The 21,529-nt window shown below is 38.8% G+C and overlaps 1 protein-coding gene across 2 annotated transcripts in view; it reads left to right on the top strand.

Moving 5' to 3' along the window:
* Window positions 1–2,089: 2,089 nt before the first annotated feature.
* CDK19 (cyclin dependent kinase 19) overlaps window positions 2,090–21,529 on the top strand; it is a 158,189-nt gene continuing 138,749 nt past the window's right edge. The window contains exon 1 of one of the 2 annotated variants that reach the window (XM_004422211.3): window positions 2,090–2,364. In XM_004422211.3, coding sequence (XP_004422268.1) covers window positions 2,237–2,364 — 128 coding nt within the window. In that variant the 5' untranslated portion in view covers window positions 2,090–2,236. The remainder of the gene's footprint in view (window positions 2,365–21,529) is intronic. The other variant, XM_014781161.2, reaches the window with a different exon arrangement.

Here is a 21,529-nt window from a genome sequence, read left to right as displayed (position 1 = left end):
GCTAGTTGTATTTCTCAGAATATGTTCTCTCATGATTTATGTACATGCCATTCTGCCTGAAATAATTCCCTGCTCCCCACTTCCCCACTTGTCCTCCAAATGAGGTTCTTTAAATTGGCTCAAATCTACTTCCTTTGTGAAGCCTACCCTGACTCCTCTAGAAGTCCTCCTATCCTACCATTGACTTTTTGTACCCATACAGTTTATTTTTGATTTGCTCGCATGTTTATTTCTTCAATAAGTTTTAGTTCCTCGATGGAAAAAAAAAAAATTTTCATTTGATATCTCCAGCACTTATCATAGTGCCTTGAAATAACAGAAACTCAGATACTTCTGGATTGACTTCAAGATCTGAAGACGTTTCCCGGGAAACTTACTGTCGTAGTAAACAAAAGATCCTCTCCCCTCCTCCTTCTAGTTTTCCAGGTTTCTTCCAAAACTTAGCAAGCAGGTAGGTCACTATTAACTTTCGTTACCACTTCAGGTAGAATTGACCATTCCCTCGTTGTCCTCCCACTCAGTGTGGTATAAAAGCCCTATCCTAGCACCAATCCTGTTTAAGATTGTATCCCAAGCACCTGACTTTATGCGTGTAATAATGAAATGAATCAATGTTCACCTTGATTAAGGAGACTTGCTTAAACATTCTAGGAGAACGTCACCATTATGCATAGACCGTAAAAAACCCTTTACAATTCAACTCAAATGATTGTTTTTAAAATGCTGCATTCTCCAGGCGCTTTAATTGTCCTTAGACAGATGGCCAAAGCTTGGCTATGGGAACCGCAGATGCTAGCAGGACACTACGACTAGAGCGCCAAGAAAAGGATGATTGGCAGCTAGGGCTCAAAAGTTACATATTCTGGGGCTGGCCCGGTGGCGTAAGTCAGTTAAGTGCGCGCGCTCCGCTGCGGCGGCCCAGGGTTCACAGGTTCAGATCCTGGGCGTGCACTGACGCACCACTTGTTAAGCCATGCTGTGGTGGCGTCCCATATAAAGCGGAGGAAGATGGGCACGGATGTTAGCTCAGGGCCAATCTTCCTCAAGGAAAAAAAAAAGGGGAGGATTGGCATCAGATGTTAGCTCAGGGCTAGTCCTCCTCACACACACACACACACACAAATACACATTACAGAATATTGTTGGCCAGGAACAATATGAAGATGCCATATCAAATATGCACAAACAGAAATATTGATTCCCTATAGAAGCATATTTAATAAATTAATTAAAAAAAAGTTACATATTCTCAGACCGATGCTAGAACTAGGAAACCGCTGGAAGTTTAGTTTTTGAAATACGGTTTTGGTAAAGAAAAAAGATTAACCTATCAGGAAGAACCAAGCGCAACCAATTACCAATCAAGAGCGGGAAAGAAGCCAAACCCTGGGGACACCCACGCACCAACGAGAACGTCATTCTCCAGTCTCCGCCAATGAGCGGTTGGACGGGGGGGCGGGGCAACAGGCGGACCAATTGCCACAAAAAACAAACAACAATCTGCAGTACAACTGTCCTAACCACAGTCCTCGCCTCTCAAACCACTGGAGCAAACTGGTGGGCTGGGCGGTTGTTAAATACTTTCCACCCTCCTTCTCGCTCAGGGGTACGGTGCAGTAGTTCCCGCACACCAGAACAAGAGCCGTTTTCCCACCAGCTCCCACAGACTCGCAGAAAGCACACTGCAACTTTGCGCTATCTACCTTCACAGGAACTGGCAGTGCGGCGCTACCTGAGGGGGAGGGGCGGCCCTAGTGCGCAGGCGTGCATGCCTTGTGGAGGCGAGGCTGTAGCGGCCCAAGGCACCCTGGGTGTTGTATTTCTTTCGCGGGTAAAACTCGGCTGCTGTTGAGGTCTGCGGAACTACATTTCCCAGGAGTTTCTGCGACCTTGGGGCGGGCGGGCTGGTTCGTTAATGAGCTCGAGGAAGCCGCGGCGCGGCCCACCAGGTTCCAAAACAAGGAAATGAAGGGGGGAGGCGGGACTGGGGCTGCCTGCGGGAGCCGCCGCCGCCGCCGCCGCCGCGGAGGAGGAGGAGGAGGAGGAGGTGGAGGAGGTGGCTGCTGCTGCCGCCGAGGAGTCCCTTGCTGAAGGCGGACCGCGGGGAGGCGGGCGGCGCGCGCGCGCCCGAGAGGCGGCTGTTGGAGAAGTGGAGTGGCGGTCGCGGGGGGAGGAGGAGGAGGGACTGAGCGGCGGCGGCCCCCGCGTCCCGGTGCCTCTATGGGGGAAGCAGACAATGGATTATGATTTCAAGGCGAAGCTGGCGGCGGAGCGGGAGCGGGTGGAGGATTTGTTTGAGTACGAAGGGTGCAAAGTGGGACGCGGCACCTACGGGCACGTCTACAAGGCGAGGCGGAAAGATGGGTAAGAGCAGGGGCGGGGGGAGTAGGCTCGCTCGGGTCCTCGCCCTGCCCGCGACCGCGCGGGATGGGTGGGTCGGAGCCCGGTCGGGCCGTGCTGGAGGGGCGAAGCGGAGGTGGTCGCGGGGCCGCGTCCCGGGGCGGACTCTGAGGGACTCGGGTTCTGCCCGCCCTCCGCGCGGCCCCGTCGGGCCCCTCGGGCTCCCGCGGCGCAGCCCAGTTGGGGGGCGTCGGTCCGTCCCGGAGGGCGCCCTCCGCGTGCCCGGAGCTGGCGGCGGGACTGGAGTTGGGACCTCGGTGGGAGGTGGAGTTTGCGGGGTCTGGTCTCCTGGGGAGACGCGGAGGGCTGGGAGAGCGCCGCCGAGGAGTTGCCGCTCCGGCCCTGAGCTGGTGACGGTCGTTGTGGAACTTCCAATCGGCGGAGCGCCTCCCGGGGGCGGCGGTTTGAAACCTCGCCGAGGAGCCCGTCGGGCGGCCGCGCGCCGGGGTCCTAGCCAGCCTCACGGGTCTGATCCTCTGGGCACCTCCGCCCTTGGGGCCGGCCAGCCACTGGCCCCTCGGTGCAGTCCCTTCTGTCCCTGTCGCATGCCCGGCGACTGCTGGACCCCTGCTCCCCCGCCCCGGATTTCGCTTGTTCACATTCTGAATTCCACACCTTCCCCCGAATGTAGGACCTCCTGCGAGACTAACCGCGTTTTGCCCGCAGAACTTCGGAATCCGCCTAGTTCTCTGGCAACTCATTTCCCCCACCTTGGCTGTTCTTATGTCCTTTGCATCTGCTGCCAAATAACTGCGTGCTGGGGTTCCTCGGGCACCTAGATTATCCAGAACGGAATGCGGAGTGACACAGAGCTGGGCCTGAACCTTTGTTTTCCTGAGAGTCGAGGGAGACCCGTAGGAACCCCTTAGAAAGCCCTTACTGATTGTTCTCTCTGGAGGAGGCGAGCTGGGTACTGTACTGAGAACGCCTGTCTTTCGTCCTGGAGGGCAGACGGGCTCCACTGCAGGACAGGTGGAACCAGCTCCCGGCCTGCGAAGAGTAGGTTTAAACCAGCGGTCACCTCGCTGTCCATCCTGGCAGGAATTTCCCTCCCCCAGAGTTAGGGAGCCCAGGAACATCTGCCTGTCCCGCTTAGACTCTCAAGACGGCGAAACTATGTGGAAGAGAGTTTTTATGATCGTAGCGGAACATTTCCAAATAAACTGAATATCAGCCACAATGACATTAGTAAGATTTGCAGTGTTGCTTATCGTTCTGTGCACTCTGTTGTAATTGATACGGTTGATTTATGAACTCCAGGACCAAAGTAGGTAGGGGGTTGTGTGCGTGCGTGCTAATTTCATACAGGAAACGAAAAAGCACAACTGTAAATTGTTTTATCATAAAGTATCGTGAAAATTAGAAGGTATTATACAAGTGTAAAGGATTGTTATTATTGCAAATAATTTTTTTCTTGTTATAACTCAGCGGGCCCCATAGTATTCATTTGTTTCTAAACTTTTCTCATAATTCTTTGAGTTAATTGCCAGGAGTCCTTGCATGAGTATCTTGGAATGTGAGGTACTGTAATTAACTTGTATTTTGTTTTTGGAATATCCACTCTGCTTGTTACACTTGTATTCTTGTGGGAATCTTATCAGATATATTTGGGGAAAGCACATCTAGTTTTCCTATTTGGACATTGGCCTTACAAATCATACGTGGTGTTTTTTCATGATCCTCATGCTAACTTTGTAATATACTTGACCTGGAATTTTAAAAATGTATTTAAATATTTTTGTTGTTAAAATAGCTTCCTTTTAGCAGGCAACTTTTAAGAAAAGTTAAAAATTCTGCTTCTGAATTGTATTTGAATAGTATGGGCTACAACAAAAACCAGATACTTTAATTCCTGCTTCTATTTGTTCTTTTGGAATATTTTCCCTTCTAATAAAGTTCTTGATTCGAATACACTTCCTTCTTGAGTGAAATTTGTTTGATTAGAATTAATAGAGCTTCTTTAGTAGAGTAAGATCAGTTTGTGTATCTTCAAAATAATATGTTTTTTAAAAAAACTTTTAGGATCTGAAAGCATTCGTTTAAATCACTATATTACATGTAAGAAAAATCATTATGAAGCTTTTTTTCTTGGGCCAAGGGTCTAGTTGAGATTTGAGGCTTTACCATAAACACCCATCTCTTGTGGGTTGGTAGCGGGATTAGTTTTATGTTCACTGATACCAGCCATTTGAAAGAACAAAAAGTTTTTAGTGATGGTTCTAAACTGTGATACAGATTTGCATAGTAAAGGATTTTACACTCTGATCGTGGTAAATTACAGTTTAGCTCGTTCCAGAATTTATTTTGGTTAACTCAGAAAAACGTATAATGCTATTTTAGGGAGCAAGAGAGAAATCACGTGGATATGTTAAAGAGAAGTCATTCTGGTGTATGTAATGTAGTATATAAGCAAAAAATTGTTCAGGTGTTTAGAATGCTGGAAGAAGTAACATAAAACATTAGAAAAGTCTGCTTATAATTTAGTACTACAGTTTACAAAACCTTGGAATGTTATTTCCCTTGAAATATGACTTTAACTTAGGCTATATTAATTATGCTACATAAATTTATAACAGACTGGAAATGCAAGATTTTCATCTGGGTTTTTCACCTTTAATAAAAATATTATTTGTTCCATCTTTTTGTTTTGAAGGAAGGGAGTCTTTTGACTCTACTATATGTTTAAAAAAAATCAGGCTTAAAAGTCATTGAAAAGAAAACAAGTTCATGATATTTGTAGGCTTTTTAGTATGAGCAAGAATTTATAATACAGTTTTTCTTTCAACATTAGTAAAAAGTCACACACAACAGTTTATGGTTACAAATCTCAAGACCATATTTCTCAAGTTTCAAACCCTTTTTGTTTTGATTGATAAAGGAATATTGTTAAAAAGTTCTTTTGTCAAGAGATTCAGACAAACATGATTCCATAGGCTAGTATGTCTAAAAACCACTGTACCCAACAATACTACTATTGAACTTTGCAGACATTCATTTAGTCTTTTGAACCACTCAAAAGAATGCTCCTTTTTGGAGACATTTTTGAAAGATACTTAGTAATTGAAAGTGAAATGGCTGACAGAGACATCTTACAGAGTTTCAGTTTTGCCTTAGGGTTCCAGATGAGTAGTTGGTGACTACACGTCTCAATGTATGTCATGAAATCCTTCACAAATAAATGTAGGTACATGTAGATACATATAGGCAAATAATAGGTACAACAGTGTCTGCCTCTTTTTGATGGATTTTTCATTCGGTTTGTAGTTAAAATAGATGATTGTATTTGCATTTTGTTTGGAGACCTCCCAAAGATTGAAGATGTGTATCAGTATGATCGTAGCTTTTTAGAACTTCGAGAGTTTTAGATCATCTAGTCTAATTTCCTCTTTTTACAAATGAGAAAACCAGAGCGTTTAGAGGTTGTCGTGCTCATAGTCTCACGGCAAAGACAAGCCTGTAATCCAGATCTCTTGACTCTGAGTTCTTGCATTTTCTAATGTGTTTTCCTTCCTAATATCATAGGAGGAAAAATGAAAAAGGCCATATTGCCTCCAGTTTTGACAATCTGATTGTATAAACTTTTTCCATGCAAAGGATACATCTATACCAAAAAATATGGAAAAGGGAAAATATCACAAATGAGGGACATTTGAAAAAAGAAGGTGTGCAGGCCTATGGATTCTATCACGTGTAGCTGCTTCTCTTCGTCTAGTTTCTCTACATTCTCACTGTCACTACTTTTGGCCATCATCTCTGATTTGCACAGTAGCCGAATTGGTCTCTGCCATTAGTCTTTCCTCACTATGGTCCAAGATCCAAGTTGCTGCCAGTGTCATTTTCCTACAAAATAAAATCAATCGTGTCATATCTCTTCTCGGAAAACTGTACATTCTCTGTGGCTCATATAATCACATCCAATCTTAATTCCTTAGTTTGGCATATAAAGCCATTTGCATTCGGATCCTAAAGTCTTTAGTCTTTACAGCCTTTACACCTGCCACCAACTCCCTTCTTTTTTCCAGTATGTTCAACCCATATGCTTCTGTAGCATTGAACTCATATTTTCTAGGACTTGCTAAGTCCTTTTCATGTCTCGTTTTCTTTTTCCTTCAGTCAAACTAGAATGGTGTTGCTCTGCCCTTCCCCTCACCCCCACAAACCTGGCAAACTCCTGCTCACACTTCAATACCCAGTTCAAATAGCTTTTCTTTTAGAAGCCTTCCGTAATTCACCCAGTGTACTCATTAGCTCTGCTTCTGCTGCTCTTTGTTCTCGTGTGTGTAATATCACTCTTAGTGCTATTAATCTGCCCCATAAACTATTAGGTATAAATGGGTCATTATCATCCTATTTCTAGTGCCTTATACAAGGTTGGGCATATGATGCACACAAAAATTTCATTAAATTTCAAAAAATGCCCTAATTGGTAATAAACTTCACTGATGTTTTCAAAGCCTGAAATATAGTGATGTTGCATGAGATAAGTGGTTAAATGTAAATATTTCTGTAGTTGTAAATATTTCTGTAGCACTAACTAGGTCTAGTGTAATTTTTTTTCTCAAATTATATGCTGCTTTTCAAGACAGTTGATATATTTTATAGATTAATAAGGAACAGGTAAATTTTTCTGAATTATTAAGTGCTTTTTTCCTCTTGGGTCAGCTCTTTTAAAATAGCTAGACTGTAGTAATCTGTCTTCTGTGCTTTTACTAGCTATTTTATAGAGATGCTTAGAAAAATGTCAGCATTCAAACATATTTTAGGAATTTTTTTGATATTATGGGTTTATGTTAAAAAATTAAGTATTGGGCAGGCCCGGTAGCACAAGCGGTTAAGTGCACGTGCTCCGCTGTGGCGGGCCTGGGTGCGCTGGTTCTTTTTTTTTTTTACTTTATTTTATTATTATTATTTTTTTCTTTTTTTTTTTTTTTGAGGAAGATCAGCCCTGAGCTAACATCCATGCTAATCCTCCTCTTTTTGCTGAGGAAGACTGGCTCTGAGCTAACATCTATTGCCAACCCTCCTCCTTTTTTTTCCCCCAAAGCCCCACTAGATAGTTGTATGTCACAGTTGCACATCCTTCTAGTTGCTGTATGTGGGACGTGGCCTCAGCATGGCCGGAGAAGCGGTGCGTTGGTGCGCGCCTGGGATCCGAACCGGGGCTGCCAGTAGCGGAGCGGGCGCAGTTAACCGCTAAGCCGTGGGGCTGCCCCGGTTCACCGGTTCTGATCCCATGAGTGCACTGATGCACTGCTTGTCAAGCCATGCTATGGTGGCGTCCCATATAAGGTGGAGGAAGATGGGCATGGATGTTAGCCCAGGGCCAGTCTTCCTCAGCAAAAAAAGAGGAGGATTGGCAGATGTTAGCTCAGGGCTGATCTTCCTCAAAAAAAAAAAAAGTATCTTTAGCACTTAGTAAATCAAGTGGACGTTAGTGTATGTTTAACTGGTTCTTTATTTTGTATACTACAAACCTTCAAAACTTTATTTTTGAGGCCCAAGGGAAATAAATGTCCTTTTCAATGAAATTTGATTGTCTAGAGTAGTTAGTGGTCACAAACTTTCTGTCAAGAAGCAGATACTAAATATTTTAGGCTTTGTGGGCCATACCCTCTATGTCACAATTAATTGAATCTGCTGTTGTAGTGCCACAGTATCCACTGACAATATGTAAATAAATACAAATTCGAATGGCTGTGTTCCAATAAAACTTTATATACAAAACCAGGTGGTGGGCTGGATTTGGCCTGTAGGCTGTAGTTTGCCGACCGTTAGTTTAGAGCAGTAATGTCCAATAGAACTTTCTGCAATGATGAAAAGGCATCTCTGCTGTCCATTATGGTAGCCACTGGCCACATGTGGCTCAGGAAATATGATTAGTGTGACTGAGAAACTGGCCAGTAGCTATGATATTAGATTGCGCAGGTTTAGAGTTTTTGGAATGAGTGGCTTAGCAATTCTCAAGAACATGAAACGATTTTTAAAAAAAATGTATAAATGACAGTGTGGACAAATGAAAAAGGAAAGCTCATGTCTTTTCTTTCAAGTTATAGGAGAAATTTTGAGGCTGAAATAGTTTGATAAAGCAAACCAATACTCAAACTGAAAAACTGTTCATTTGTGAATGGAATCAAGGATATTTGATTACTTTTTCAAAAAAGTATCTTGTAAAAAAAAAATGTGTGTGTGTTTAGTAAATAATAAGTGCATGTGTGTAAAAGGGTAGACAATGTAATGTAAGCTTTCCCTTTCCCAGCCATCCTTTTCCCTTTCTAGAGGCAACTATGCTTGGTTTTCCTTTTTAGAGAGATTTTCTTGGAGGGGGGGTGGTGTTTAATGATAAATGGTAGTAGTGTACTGTACACTTTCTTCTCTGTATTTTTTAACCTTAAATATAACGTGAAGATCATTACATGCCTTGCGCACAGAGATACCTAGTTCCTCTTAATAGTTTCATTGTACTCAATTGTATTGACTTACAAAATTTAATTATCCCTCTTGATGGACATTTTGGCTGTCTCCAGTCTTATGCTAGTGCGAACACTGCAGTGAATATCCTAGTAGGTCCAGTATTTTGTGCATATTAGTATAGCTGTAAGTTAAACTCCTGGAAGCTGCTTACCTTTGGATGTAATGGCTTGAAATGATTTGTTAATATGGTGATGTATGAGATATAAATCTCTAAAGACTGGAGACGGGGGGGGGCTGACAATAAGGAAGAGAAATGTTAAGGCTTTAAAAATAATAATTATTAATACATAAAAATTAATTCTAAATCATTAGTTTGCTATAGGATGTGCAAGTTACTGTTTTAGCAGCATGGGAAAGCCATGTCTCTTTGAGTTTTCGATAGGAAAAAAGTAGATCTATGGAAAGATTTTTTTAACACGATGAATGTCAATATTGATGAATTAAGAACTTTTAATTTTGTGTACTATATTTTTGAACTGGATATGCTAGATGAAAAATTAATATGTGATGTTAAATTGTGTGTTTTGCAAAATGCTCAAGTAGTGCAGTGAGGGTTGGACGTCAATATAGAAGACTTTAAGGCAATGTATTACAATTTGAAATTTTCTTGGTGGTAAACTATTAGAGTAAGAGTATTTGGCTAGTATGTTTTTAAAGATCAACTTGTTCATTATCTTGGGTTGTTGTGACTGTATAATGTTAATCCTGCTTTTGGATTCCAAAACAAAGAGACAAGATTCTTTTTTCAGAGAGCATTTTAATATTTTGAATTACTAACATATTTCTTTAAAAACAGGTAGTTTTTTAGGTCTAGAATCATAAAATGATAGCTGACAAAGCTATTTAAAGATTTTTGTCCATTTATAAATAGCTGATAGTCCAGCACTTCCTGTAATAGCCGTTTTGAGCATGCATTGTGCAGGGTAAAAGAGAGTCTCAAGAGAGACGACAGGATGTAATTCAGGATATAAGTGTGCAGCGGTAGTTTTTTATTGAGAGTTTGAATCCTTATCCAGAAGTGAGTGATGAATCAAAGAGAAATAAAAACCTGTAAAGTCCTCAAATAATTGGTGTCCTTATAAAATATCTTTAATTTCTAGTATAATAAATCTTTCTAAAGGAAAAATATAGCATCCTTATAGAGGCTTTAAACCCTTTGTGCATTTTCTATTTAAAAATATTATTTTAATGAGACTTTGTGGTTGATGATCTCAGTTACTAAGCTGAATGTGATTGGGAAATAGATTTAATTACCAAGTAGGCCAGCTAACTTTGATTTGTTCTGTGACCACAGACCAAAATCCTGTGATGGTAAACTGTTTTGCAGATATTTGTAGATATTTACATTTGGACAGAAAGGTAAGTCCGTGGCTGCTGGAAAAATAAGGTAAAACTTTTGCCTTATAGGTGGGCTAGTTGCGTCTTTCTGTGGGAACATGATCATTTTCGTTATGATTGTTAAATAAGCTCATCGGTAAAAGTACCAAGCAGTTTGAGGCGTGAAGTATTTTGCTTTTTACAAAAGTTAGTTTCCTTTTCCGCTTTCCCTTTTGCAATATAGTTATAATTGCATTTTAAGAGTAACTTAAACACTGAGTGAATCCTATTGTTTTGGTTTAGGTGCAAATTAAAAAAAAAAATTGACCTTCCTTTCTTCTGAAAAGTTATGTGTAATTTGAGCTTGTGTAACTTGGAAAACCAGAGTTCTGTTAACTAATTTCTCAGCAATCTTTTGATCTATATAGTATATTTGTATCAAAGTGGAAATGTTTTTACTTTTATGCTATTAAAATTTATCAAATAATGGTTGCACATGATTAGAAAACCTCCAACAGTACAACTGTACGTAAAATGAAAGGAAAAGCCTTCCTTCTTACTGTCCACTCCCAAGCCCCCTTCACTTCTCAACAGGTAGCTGTTTCTGGTTCAAGTTTTGCTGGTTTTTGCCATAATATAAATAATATACATATAATTCTGTTTCTTGATTTATCAACTTTAGGCAGTTTCTGTTGACTTTCCATTAGAAAAGCTGAACAATATTGTGAAATCTCACTGACTCCTTTTTTCCCCATTTCCCATCTCAATCTTCAAATTTATCACTTTTGTTATTTCAAATTTTTTTGTAGTGAATACTTTTATGACTTTATTTTTTTTTAAAAACACATTTGTTTGTTTATTTATTTATTTATTTATTTATTTTTTTGGTGAGGAAGATCAGCCCTGAGCTAACATCATGCTAATCCTCCTCTTTTTTTGCTGAGGAAGACCGGCTCTGAGCTAACATCTATTGCCAATCCTCCTCCTTTTTTTTCTCCCCAAAGCCCCAGTAGATAGTTGTATGTCATAGTTGTACATCCTTCTAGTTGCTGTGTGTGGGACGCGGCCTCAGCATGGCTGGAGAAGCGGTGCGTCGGTGCGCGCCCGGGATCCCAACCCGCGCCGCCAGTAGCGGAGCACATGCACTTAACCGCTAAGCCGCGGGGCCGGCCCATATGACTTTAAATTATAAACTTAGATTTCTTTTTCTTGATGTATCAACTTAGATATTATCTGTGGTCTTCCTGATGTGAATGTTAAGGAAAGTAACACACTTTTCTTACTTGTTTTTTTTATCTCCCGATTTTTAAAGTATAATTTTTATAGCATCCTGGTTTATTCAATGCTTATTATCTATGGATTGATTCTAAAAAGTAAACATTGGAAACTGTTCAGCAGCTTTAAAATATTATGATTATGTAATTTATTTATTGCTGAATGAATTAGTATATTGAGACCCATGGAGAAGGAGATGTAATCTTGCATATAAAGTAAGTGCTGCTTGAAACAGTCTTCCAGGTATTAAGGCCTAAAGGATCTTCGTACTTTATTTTGCCCTTTCTTCAAGACTTCCGGGTCATACTCAGCTAATAGTTTTTCTTTATATCCCATGTGTGGTTTTTTTCTTTCTTGGATTTTTTTTGTTGTTTAGTTGAGGACATCTTTTTGAGTAGCTTTTTTATCTAGGATGTGTAGATTTCCTGCGTCCTTGCATGTCTGATAATGTAATTTGTCCTCATACTTGATTGATAGTTTGGCTGAATATGGAATTCTATATTGAGAATAATTTTTTTTCTCAGAACCCAAAACTGTTGCTTCATGTCTTTTGGTATTGCTTGTTGCTCATGGGAAGTTTCTTTACTGGAAGCTTGTTTTTTTTACTTTCTGGAATCTCTTAGGATTCTTCACTTTATCCATGCATTCTAAAATTTCACCAAAGTCTGTCTAGAAAATGTAGGCCTTCTTTTTGTTTCTTTTAAAATTTATCTGGCTTCGTTTCCTGTGTCTTTTACAAATTATTTATTTTTTGCGTGGATAACTTATGCACGTAATTTGAACTTCAGATGTTGAAAAGTGGTCTTCAGTAGATTTAGTTACAATCCTCCTACCCCACCCTCCCCTCCTTCACACCCTTTTTCCAATCCTGCCAGTTTCTTATGAATCTTTTAGTGGGCCCTTTCTGTTATTTTTGGTTTAGAGCAATTTTTATTTCCTGTTATTTATTTGATTATTTCCTCTTCTCCCTATGTTGCCTCTCTTGTTCTCTTCTTCAGGTATGCTTATTAAGAAATGTTGACCTTTTAGGCTCTATCTTCTATGTCTCTTAAATTCATTCTCAAAATTTTCAACTGTTTTTCCCCTCTACATTCTGGAAGATTTCTCTCGTTTTTTTTTTTTTGGAAAGATTGGCCCTGAGCTAACATCTGTTGCCAATCTTCCTCTTTTTCTTTTTTCTCCCCAAAGCCCCCAGTACATACTGGTATATCCCAGTTGTAGGTCCTTCTAGTTCTTCTCTGTGGGACGCCACCTCAGCATGGCTTGATGAGCCGTGAGTAGGTCCGCGCCCAGGATCTGAAACCGGGCCACTGAAGCAGAATGCTCGAACTTAGCTGCTACGCCGCTGGGCCAGCCCCTGGAAGATTTCTTTTATTTAATCTTCTAGATTACCAATTTGGTCTTCGGTGGTGGTCGCTCTTCTTTTATTCAGCATGACCTGAGTTCAGGAGTCTGACTGCCTGAATTCAATAGGGCATTGGTTTAATAAAATAAATAAATTCCCTGTTAATATGTAGGTTGTTTCTAGTGTTTCACCATTATAAACAATTCTTCAGTAATTTGTTTGTATGTACCATGTGCTGTGTTTAGCTTTTCCTTCTTAGTATTTTTCTTATAATCTGAGTACTAGACCAAGACAAGGGAAACATTTTTCTGTTTTCACTTATAGAGAAATTATATTTGCTCTTCTTATCAATGTGTAGGGAATTACAATCAATATAATAATTTACTGAATTCTACTTTGTGTCTGGCACTGTGCTACCTGCAAATTTGAGGCTCCCGTGTTTATGATATAGTAGATAGGACTGAAACAAAGTCTCTGGTTCATATTTTCCTCAAGTAAAAACTAGTTCATTTATGTCCAATTATAATTCTTTTTATATTTTTCTTATCCAAACTGCTATCAAGAAGGGCAGAACAGAGGTCAGTCATGATAGGGAAGCTGAAAGGGATCATTTGAAAGGTCAGTTAGCAAAGATTATCACTTTAAGTCATTTAATAGTAATTTGTCAATAACATCCATCCACTCACATATTCATCGGTCAATCTATTCTCTTTCCAAATTTCTATCCATCCTTCCTCCATCTGTCTATCTTCTATCCATCTGTCCATTATCTCTTTTCGTTTCTCTTCCTTTACTATTTATCACTTGATTCCTTTCCACGAGCCAAGTATTGTGCCCTAGGTAGTGAGGATACAAAGATAAATGAGATGTAATCTCTGCCTGCAAAAACTGAGACTGGAAGTATTCACAACAAATTGCTAATAATGATTGTCTACGGGGAGGAAATTTGAGTTGAGAGGAATACTTGTTAAAAAAACTGTATACTCTTGTATTATTTGGAAAATATCTATATGTATTTATTTTACTATGTGCTGTTACCTATTTTTTTTTTTTTTTTTGGTGAGGAAGATCAGCCCTGTGCTAACATCTGCCAATCCTTCTCTTTTTTTGCTGAGGAAGACTGGCCATGGGCTAACATCTGTGCCCATCTTCCTCCACTTTATCTGGGACGCCGCCACAGCATGGCTTGCCCAGTGGTGCGTCAGTGCGCGCCCGGGATCTGAACCGTAGAACCCCAGGCTGCTGCAGCAAAGTGCGCGCACTTAACCGCTTGCGCCACCGGGACGGCCCCTGCTGTTACCTATTTTATTTATTTATTTATTTATTATTTATTTATTTATTTTGTGAGGAAGATCAGCCCTGAACTAACATCCGTGCTAATCCTCCTCTTTTTGCTGAGGAAGACCGGCTCTGAGCTAACATCTATTGCCAACCCTCCTCCCCTTTTTTCTTCCCCAAAGCCCCAATAGACAGTTGCGTGTCACAGTTGCATATCCCTCTAGTTGCTGTATGTGGGACGCGGCCTCAGCGTGGCTGGAGAAGTGGTGCGTTGGTGTGTGCCCGGGATCCGAACCCGGGCCACCAGCAGCGGAGCGCGCGCACCCAACCGCCAAGCCACGGGGCTGGCCCTGCTGTTACCGATTTTAAAATATGATAAAACAGTTAAAAAGTAGAGTATGTATAACTTCTATTAGTAGAAAAAGGCAAATACCTTTTTAAAAAAATAAAACAACTTTTATTTTCTTATAAAAATCAATGTGTGAATAAAAATCTAATATATATTCATTATAGAAAAGTTAGGAATTATAGAAACATAAAGAAGAAAACAAATTGTTTTATGTTTTTTTCTTGTAATAAGACCACTCAGAGATAAGCATTGATAATGTTTTGGCATATTTTCTCCTGGTGTTTTGTTTTTCCAATTTTATTGATTAATAATTTACATACATCACTGTATAAGTTTAAGGTGTACAGCATGGTGGTTTGATTTACATATATTGTGAAAGGATTACCACATTAGGTTTAGTTAATATCCATCATCTCATAGATAGAATAAAAAGAAAAGAAAAAAAAATTTCTTGTGATGAGAACTCTTAAGATCTACTCTCTTAACAACTTTTTTATATCTCATACAGCAGTGTTAACTATAGTTATGTATGTTGTACATTACATCTGTAGTACTTATTTATCTTATAACTGGAAGTTTGTACTTCTGACTACCTTCCTCCAATTCCCCTTCCCCCTCTCCTGGTGTTTTCTATGGATTATTGATGCATAATAACGTATTTTTTATTGGATGTAAAATTGACATAAAGTTCACCATTTTAAAGTGTACAACTCAGTGAGTTTTAGTACATTCATAGCGTTGTACAACTTGTACCACTGCTTAATTCCAGAACATTTTCATCACCCCAAAAGGAAACTCCATACCCATTAAGCAGTCACTTCCCAATTTCTCCTCCCCCAGATCCTGGCAACCACTATCTACTTTCTGCTATGGATTTGCTTATTGTGGATATTTTATACAAGTGGACTCATATACTGTGTGGCCTTTTGTGGCTGGCTTCTTTCACTTAGCATGTTTTCAAGGTTCATCCATATTGTAGTGTATATCAGTACTTCACTGCTTTTTATGGCTGAATAATATACCATTGTATGGTTATACCACATTTTGTTTATCCATTCGTCCATTGATGGAAATTTGGGTTTGTACTTTTTGGCTATTTTGAATAATGCTGCTGTGAACATTTGTGGACAAGTTTTTGTTTGAACATATGTTTTTAGTTGTCTTGGTGTGGATTTGCTGAGTCTTATGGTAATTGCACGTTTAACTTTTTGAGGAACTGCCAAATGTTTTCCACAGTGGCTGCACCATCTTACATTCCCACGTACGGTGTGTGAGGGTTCCAATTTCTCCATGTCCTCACCAACACTTATTATTTTCTGCTTTTTCTTTTATTATAGCCATTCTAGTGGGTGTGAAGTAGTTATCTTATTTTGGTGGTTTTTTCCCCCCTAGTTTTATGGAGATATACTTGACATATAACATTGTATTAGTTTAAGGTGTACAACATGATGATTTGATATATGTATATATTGTGAAATGATTACCGCAATAAGTTTAGTTAACATCCATCACCTCACAGTTAACAAATTTATTTTTCTTGTGATGGGAACTTTTAAGATTTATTCTCTTGGCAACTTTCAAATATACAACACAGTATTGTTAATTATAGTCACCATGCTGTATATTACATCCCCAGAACTTATTTGTCTTATAACTGGCAATTTGTACCACCACTTTTTGGCCACCTTCACCCAGCCACCCCCCTACCTCCAACCCCTTCTGCCTCTGGCGACCACCAATCTGTTCTCTGTTTCTATGAGTTTTATTTTTTAAGATCCCACTTAAGTGAGATCATATAGTATTTGTTGTTCTCTGTCAGACTTATTACACTTAGTATAATGCCCTCAAGGTCCAGACATATTGTTGCAAATGGCAGGATTTTCTTCTTTTTTATGGCTGAATGATATTCTATTGTACATTTATACCACATTTTCTTTATCCATTTATCTGCCAATGGACATTTAAGTTGTTTCCATGTCTTGGCTATTGTTAAGTGATGCTATGGTGAACGTGGGAGTGTAGATATCTCATTGAGACACTGATTTCGTTTCCATTGAGTATATACCTAGAAGTGGAATTGCTGGATCATATGGTAGTTCTATTTTTAACTTTTTGAGGAACCTCAAAAAGTTATACTGGAATTATTAGGTACCTCTTTGACCCAGAGGTGCCATGAACAAATTGCTAAGATACTAAATGTAGTCTGAATGCACTCAGGGATCCTCTGACTTAAGATATGATGAATGTTTATCCATATTATTAAATTTCCTTTGAAAACCTGATTTTTAATGAGTATCTACATTCTTCTATCATGTGGATATATATTTTAGTTAACCCTTTCTAATTATTGAACATTTAAGTTCTTTCCAGTATTTTGATAATATAGATGACACAAATAGATGTTCTTGTATGTAAATCTTGGTCCACATATCTGATTCTTCCCTTACCATAGAGTCTTTCAAATAAATTTACTGTGTCAAAGGACACAGTTGTTTTAAGGCTCTTAATATATATATTTCCTAGTTGCTTTTCACGTATAGTTTCATTCACCAACACTGACATATGTGCCCCTCTTATCTCAACCTCAGTAGCTTTGAATGTTCTTTATCACAATTTGATAGATGAAATGGTTTCTCTCTTAGCCTGATAGTAATTAGAGCTGTTTTCTCTATACTTTGCCGGAAGCTAAGATAAAGGTCTGGCCAGCTTTACAATTTACATCTCTCTTTAGCTCCTCAGGGATTGTAGTTTATAGTTGAAATATTTCTCGTTCCACCTCTCTCACCAGTGTTTAACCCAATTTATAGTTGGAAATATTTTTGGCTTATTAAAAAGCAGCATTTTTTCCCCTTGGAAAGCTATATATTTATGTAATCTTGGCATCCACATTTTTCTTACTTTTGTGTTGAAGATAGGTTCAGAAATATAATTTGTTAGTATACAATTCAGGAAGTTTTCTAGTCATCTTAATGTCCTACTCTAATTTTTATTATAATGTGTGATTTTTTAAAAAGATATATAGACTATCATTATAATGAGTGGTAAAAAGAATAAACAAAGTTCTGTGTTGTATTTTAGATGTAGAAATTGTTAAAAGCATTAAAAAAATTTCAAACTGTTGGAGAGGGGAGAGAGCAGATCCAGGTGTCGCTTAAACCCTGGAAAGAACACATGCTAAGGTGCTCTGTCTCCTTTTGGCTTCATGCAACAGAAAAACCGATCAATAATGGTTTAAACAAGCAGGAGGTTTATTTTCCTCTTGTATCAAAAAGCCTAGAGATGGGGAGTGCTGGGCTGGTGCAGCTGCTCAAGCATATTCCCAAAGACCCCTCTCCTGCCCTCTGTTCTGTGGTTTTTGCATACGTGGTCCCAAATGGTTGTTGCACTTCCGGGTATTGCTCCCACGGTCTAGGCAGGAAGCAAGGGAAGAGGCAGAGGCTGAAGGCAAAAGGGGCTGTGCCAACCAAGTGGTAGGCAGGTACCTTCTCTGGAGTAGAGGAAGGCAAAGGAAAAGCAAATTGTGAATGGGTTTTGAGAAGCCAGTTTACAACAGTCTGTGCCACACTGTGGCACAGTTCAGTTTGAGGTGGTGAAGGAGAAAGAAACCTTTGAGTTAATTTTAATCTGTTAAAAAGCCAAATTCAACTGAGTAAAATGTAAAGATCTTATTGGTTTTATTTAATGATTTATGAATCGGGCAGCATCCCATCTAGCAGATAGAAAGGAGCTCCGAGGAGCTGTACAGGATGAAAAACTTACAGGCAGAAGAAAGCGAGAACAAGAAAGTTATACTAGACAAAAAGGTGGATTGCTTATGGCAAGGTCGCTTTTCCTTTAGGGGATGACAGGGGTCTATCAGGCAAATGACCTTGCTAGTGCTGATTAGGCGGTTCCTGATTGACTGGTTTAAGATTCCATTGTTGGCGGGGCCGCCCTGGTGGCACAAGCGGTTAAGTGCGCGTGCTCTGCTTCTGAGGCCCGAGGTTCGTGGGTTCGGATCCCTAGCGCACACCGATGAACTGCTTGTCCCACCATGCTGTGGGGGCGTCCCATATAAAGCAGAGGAAGATGGGCACAGATGTTAGCCCAGGGCCAGTTTTCCTCTGCAAAAAGGAGGAGGATCAGCATCAGATGTTAGCTTAAAGCAGAGGAAGATGGGCACAGATGTTAGCCCAGGGCCAGTTTTCCTCTGCAAAAAAGAGGAGGATCAGCATCAGATGTTAGCTCCGGGCTGATGTTCCTCACACACAAAAAAAGGATTCCGTTTCTGGAAGAGCCAAAACTGTAATGAAGTCTCAGTTTCGTGATGTGAGGCTTAGCATAAGTGACTCCAGTTTGGAAGGTCTGTTGTCTTGTTTTTAACAAAGCTTAGCTATCACCCAAGTGCTTAATGATAAATACAATTTATGAACTATCACTGTCTCCCACACTTTGCAAAGACTTTACGTAATTAACCAAAACAAATTTTGTAGACCTTCAAGTCCATGTAAATATAAAGGTTTAAAATTTAGGTTGATAAAAATGGGCTTTTAAGTAAAGCCATTTGACATCCTGGGAGTCCTTATCTTTTTATACACATGGTAGGAAAAGACAACAGAGAAATTTGATACTTATAAGAGAACAGAACTTGGTTATGTTAAATTTTACGCGTGATCTTTGCTCTTGGCCAGCTATATCTAAGCTTCCTTGTTTAGTTTATCAAGGTTGTAAATTCAATACTTTTATCAAAAAGACATTTTCCATCACAAAGGTATTTGAATAAACAGAGTACTTTGGTCCAAGTGATTTAAATAAAGCTATTCCTTCTTAAAGTACTACTTGAATTCTCCTTTCTCAGAGAGGAGCTTTTGCTTCTGATTCTCAATAAATATACAAATGAATGAAAAGCACAACTGTGGTGTAAGGAAATCTTGAAATTGGAAACCCTTATTTCAAATCTGGGCGAATTCTCTCTAGCTATGGGATTTTTGTAAAGTAATATCTCTGAACCTCAATTTCCCCACCTGTAAAATTTGTATGATGATAAATTACTCTCTCATGTGGTTGCTGTGAGGAATAATTAAATCATAATGTATAAAAGTCTCCAGCAAATTATATGTTTATTATTTCTCCAAATATATAAGGGGGTTTCCATGATAAATTCTCCTGAAGATTAAATTAGCAAATAAAAAGAGTAGGTACTGAGTAAAAATTATAGTCATCTTAGTTTTGAGAATGAGGATTAATCTTGTTAGGTTCAGTAGGAAGATAGAATATTTTCTCCATGTACAATGAATTGTTATAAAAAACTTTATTGTGTTAGGAAAGAAAAATGGGTTCCATGATGGGCTATTTTATTTAAAAATAATACAGATGAAAGAGGAGAACCTTATTTTTTCTTAGATTAAAATCTTTGTCTCATTATAAATAGAACATGTTTAAGAGAAATTAGGTAATAAAGATAAGCACACACGCAAAAAAATTGTAAGAATGAGATGATGGATGTAACCTTACTATGGTAATCATTTCACAATATATACATGCATCAAATCATCTTGTACACATTAAACTTATACAATGTTATATGTCAATAATATCTCAAAGCTGGAAAAAAATAAAGATAAGCAAAAAGAAGTAAAATAACTCATAGATGAACACTAAGAATGGTGTGATACATATTTTTCCACATGTTTTTCTGGGCAAACATATGCTTTTATTTTCTCAAGAATGTGATCAAATTCTACATGATTTTTACGTAACCTGCATTTTCTATTTAATAATATATAAAGGATATTTCTCTATTTCATTAAATGTTCTTTTCCAGCAGTGATTTTCTTTTAAAAGAGAATCTATATCATTCACATATACAACCCTTCCATCAATGCTATCATTAGTTATATGCAGTTATTTTTGAGGGTATGGGTAAAAGTCTACTTTCTGACCTTTCTCTAGAAAATCTGTTCTGTATTTTTACTGACTATATTCACTGAATAAATGTACCATTATTTGTTTAACCAGTTACTCTGTTGATTGATGCTTAAGTTGTTTGTAACTTTTTATTACAAACAGACTGTAATCAACAGATATTTAGTTTATTTAGTTAAAACTTTGTTTTTCTGAGAGAGGGAAATTTCTAAAGTGAAAAATATAAAGTGAAAAGGAGAGTACGTGAAGCAAAATGTGCTTAACAATGTTTGACTTTAAAATGGGGATCATGATTAGGAAACATCAAAGTAAACTGGTGTTCCCTAGTATTACTATATTGATCTGCATAAAGTAGGAGTTTTAAGAGCCTATATAATTTCATTTAAAACTTAAAAATTGCTTCCCGGATGTACTTATAGGTAGCGATAAAAACACGACGTAAGCTTTTAGAACTTCATGGACTCTTACAGCTTCTTCAAATCACTTGCCTTAAAAGAAGTCCAGAAATATTAAATACCTCCCTTAAAATCACATAGTGTGTTTCAGTGTCTAATATATTGGTGTAGTGTTCTAACTCCTACTGCAACATCCTTATCTGTGATAAGATGTCTAATATAAAGGTAATGAGAACTGTTTGCCTTTGGAGCATCCAGGATCTTTAATGAAGAGATTGATGAAGGCAAATCAATTATCATCAATTGTCAGGATGCACTTTTCCATAAACTTTCTAAGATAGTGATTGATTGATGTTGCTACATTTTTTTATCAGTGAATTGTTTACTTATGTCCATCTTGGCAGAGGCTTTTTTTTTTTGACAATTCAGTGGTTTTAGTATATTCACAGAGTTGAGTAATTATTACCACTATCTAATTTTAGAACATTTCATCAGCCCCAAAAGAAACCCTATATCTGTTGGCAGTCGCTCCCTATTTCCCCATTCTCCTAGTTCCTGGCAACCACTAATCTACTTTCTGTCTCTATGGCTTTGTCTATTCTGGACATTTCATATAGCATGAAATCATGCTATATGTGGTTTCTGTCTGGCTTCTTTCATTTACCATAACGTTTCAAAGTTCATCCATGTTATAGAATGTATAAGTACATCATTTTAAATGGCTGAAGAATACTCCATTGTATGGATACACCACATTTTGTTTATCCATTCATCAGTTGATAGACATTTGGGTTG

Source organism: Ceratotherium simum, chromosome 19, assembly GCF_057802395.1.
Source record: "Ceratotherium simum simum isolate JZ-2026a chromosome 19, ASM5780239v1, whole genome shotgun sequence".
Taxonomy (NCBI): Eukaryota; Metazoa; Chordata; class Mammalia; order Perissodactyla; family Rhinocerotidae; genus Ceratotherium; species Ceratotherium simum.
Note: the sequence above shows the minus strand (reverse complement) of the source record. Positions and strands in the feature narration are given on the sequence as shown.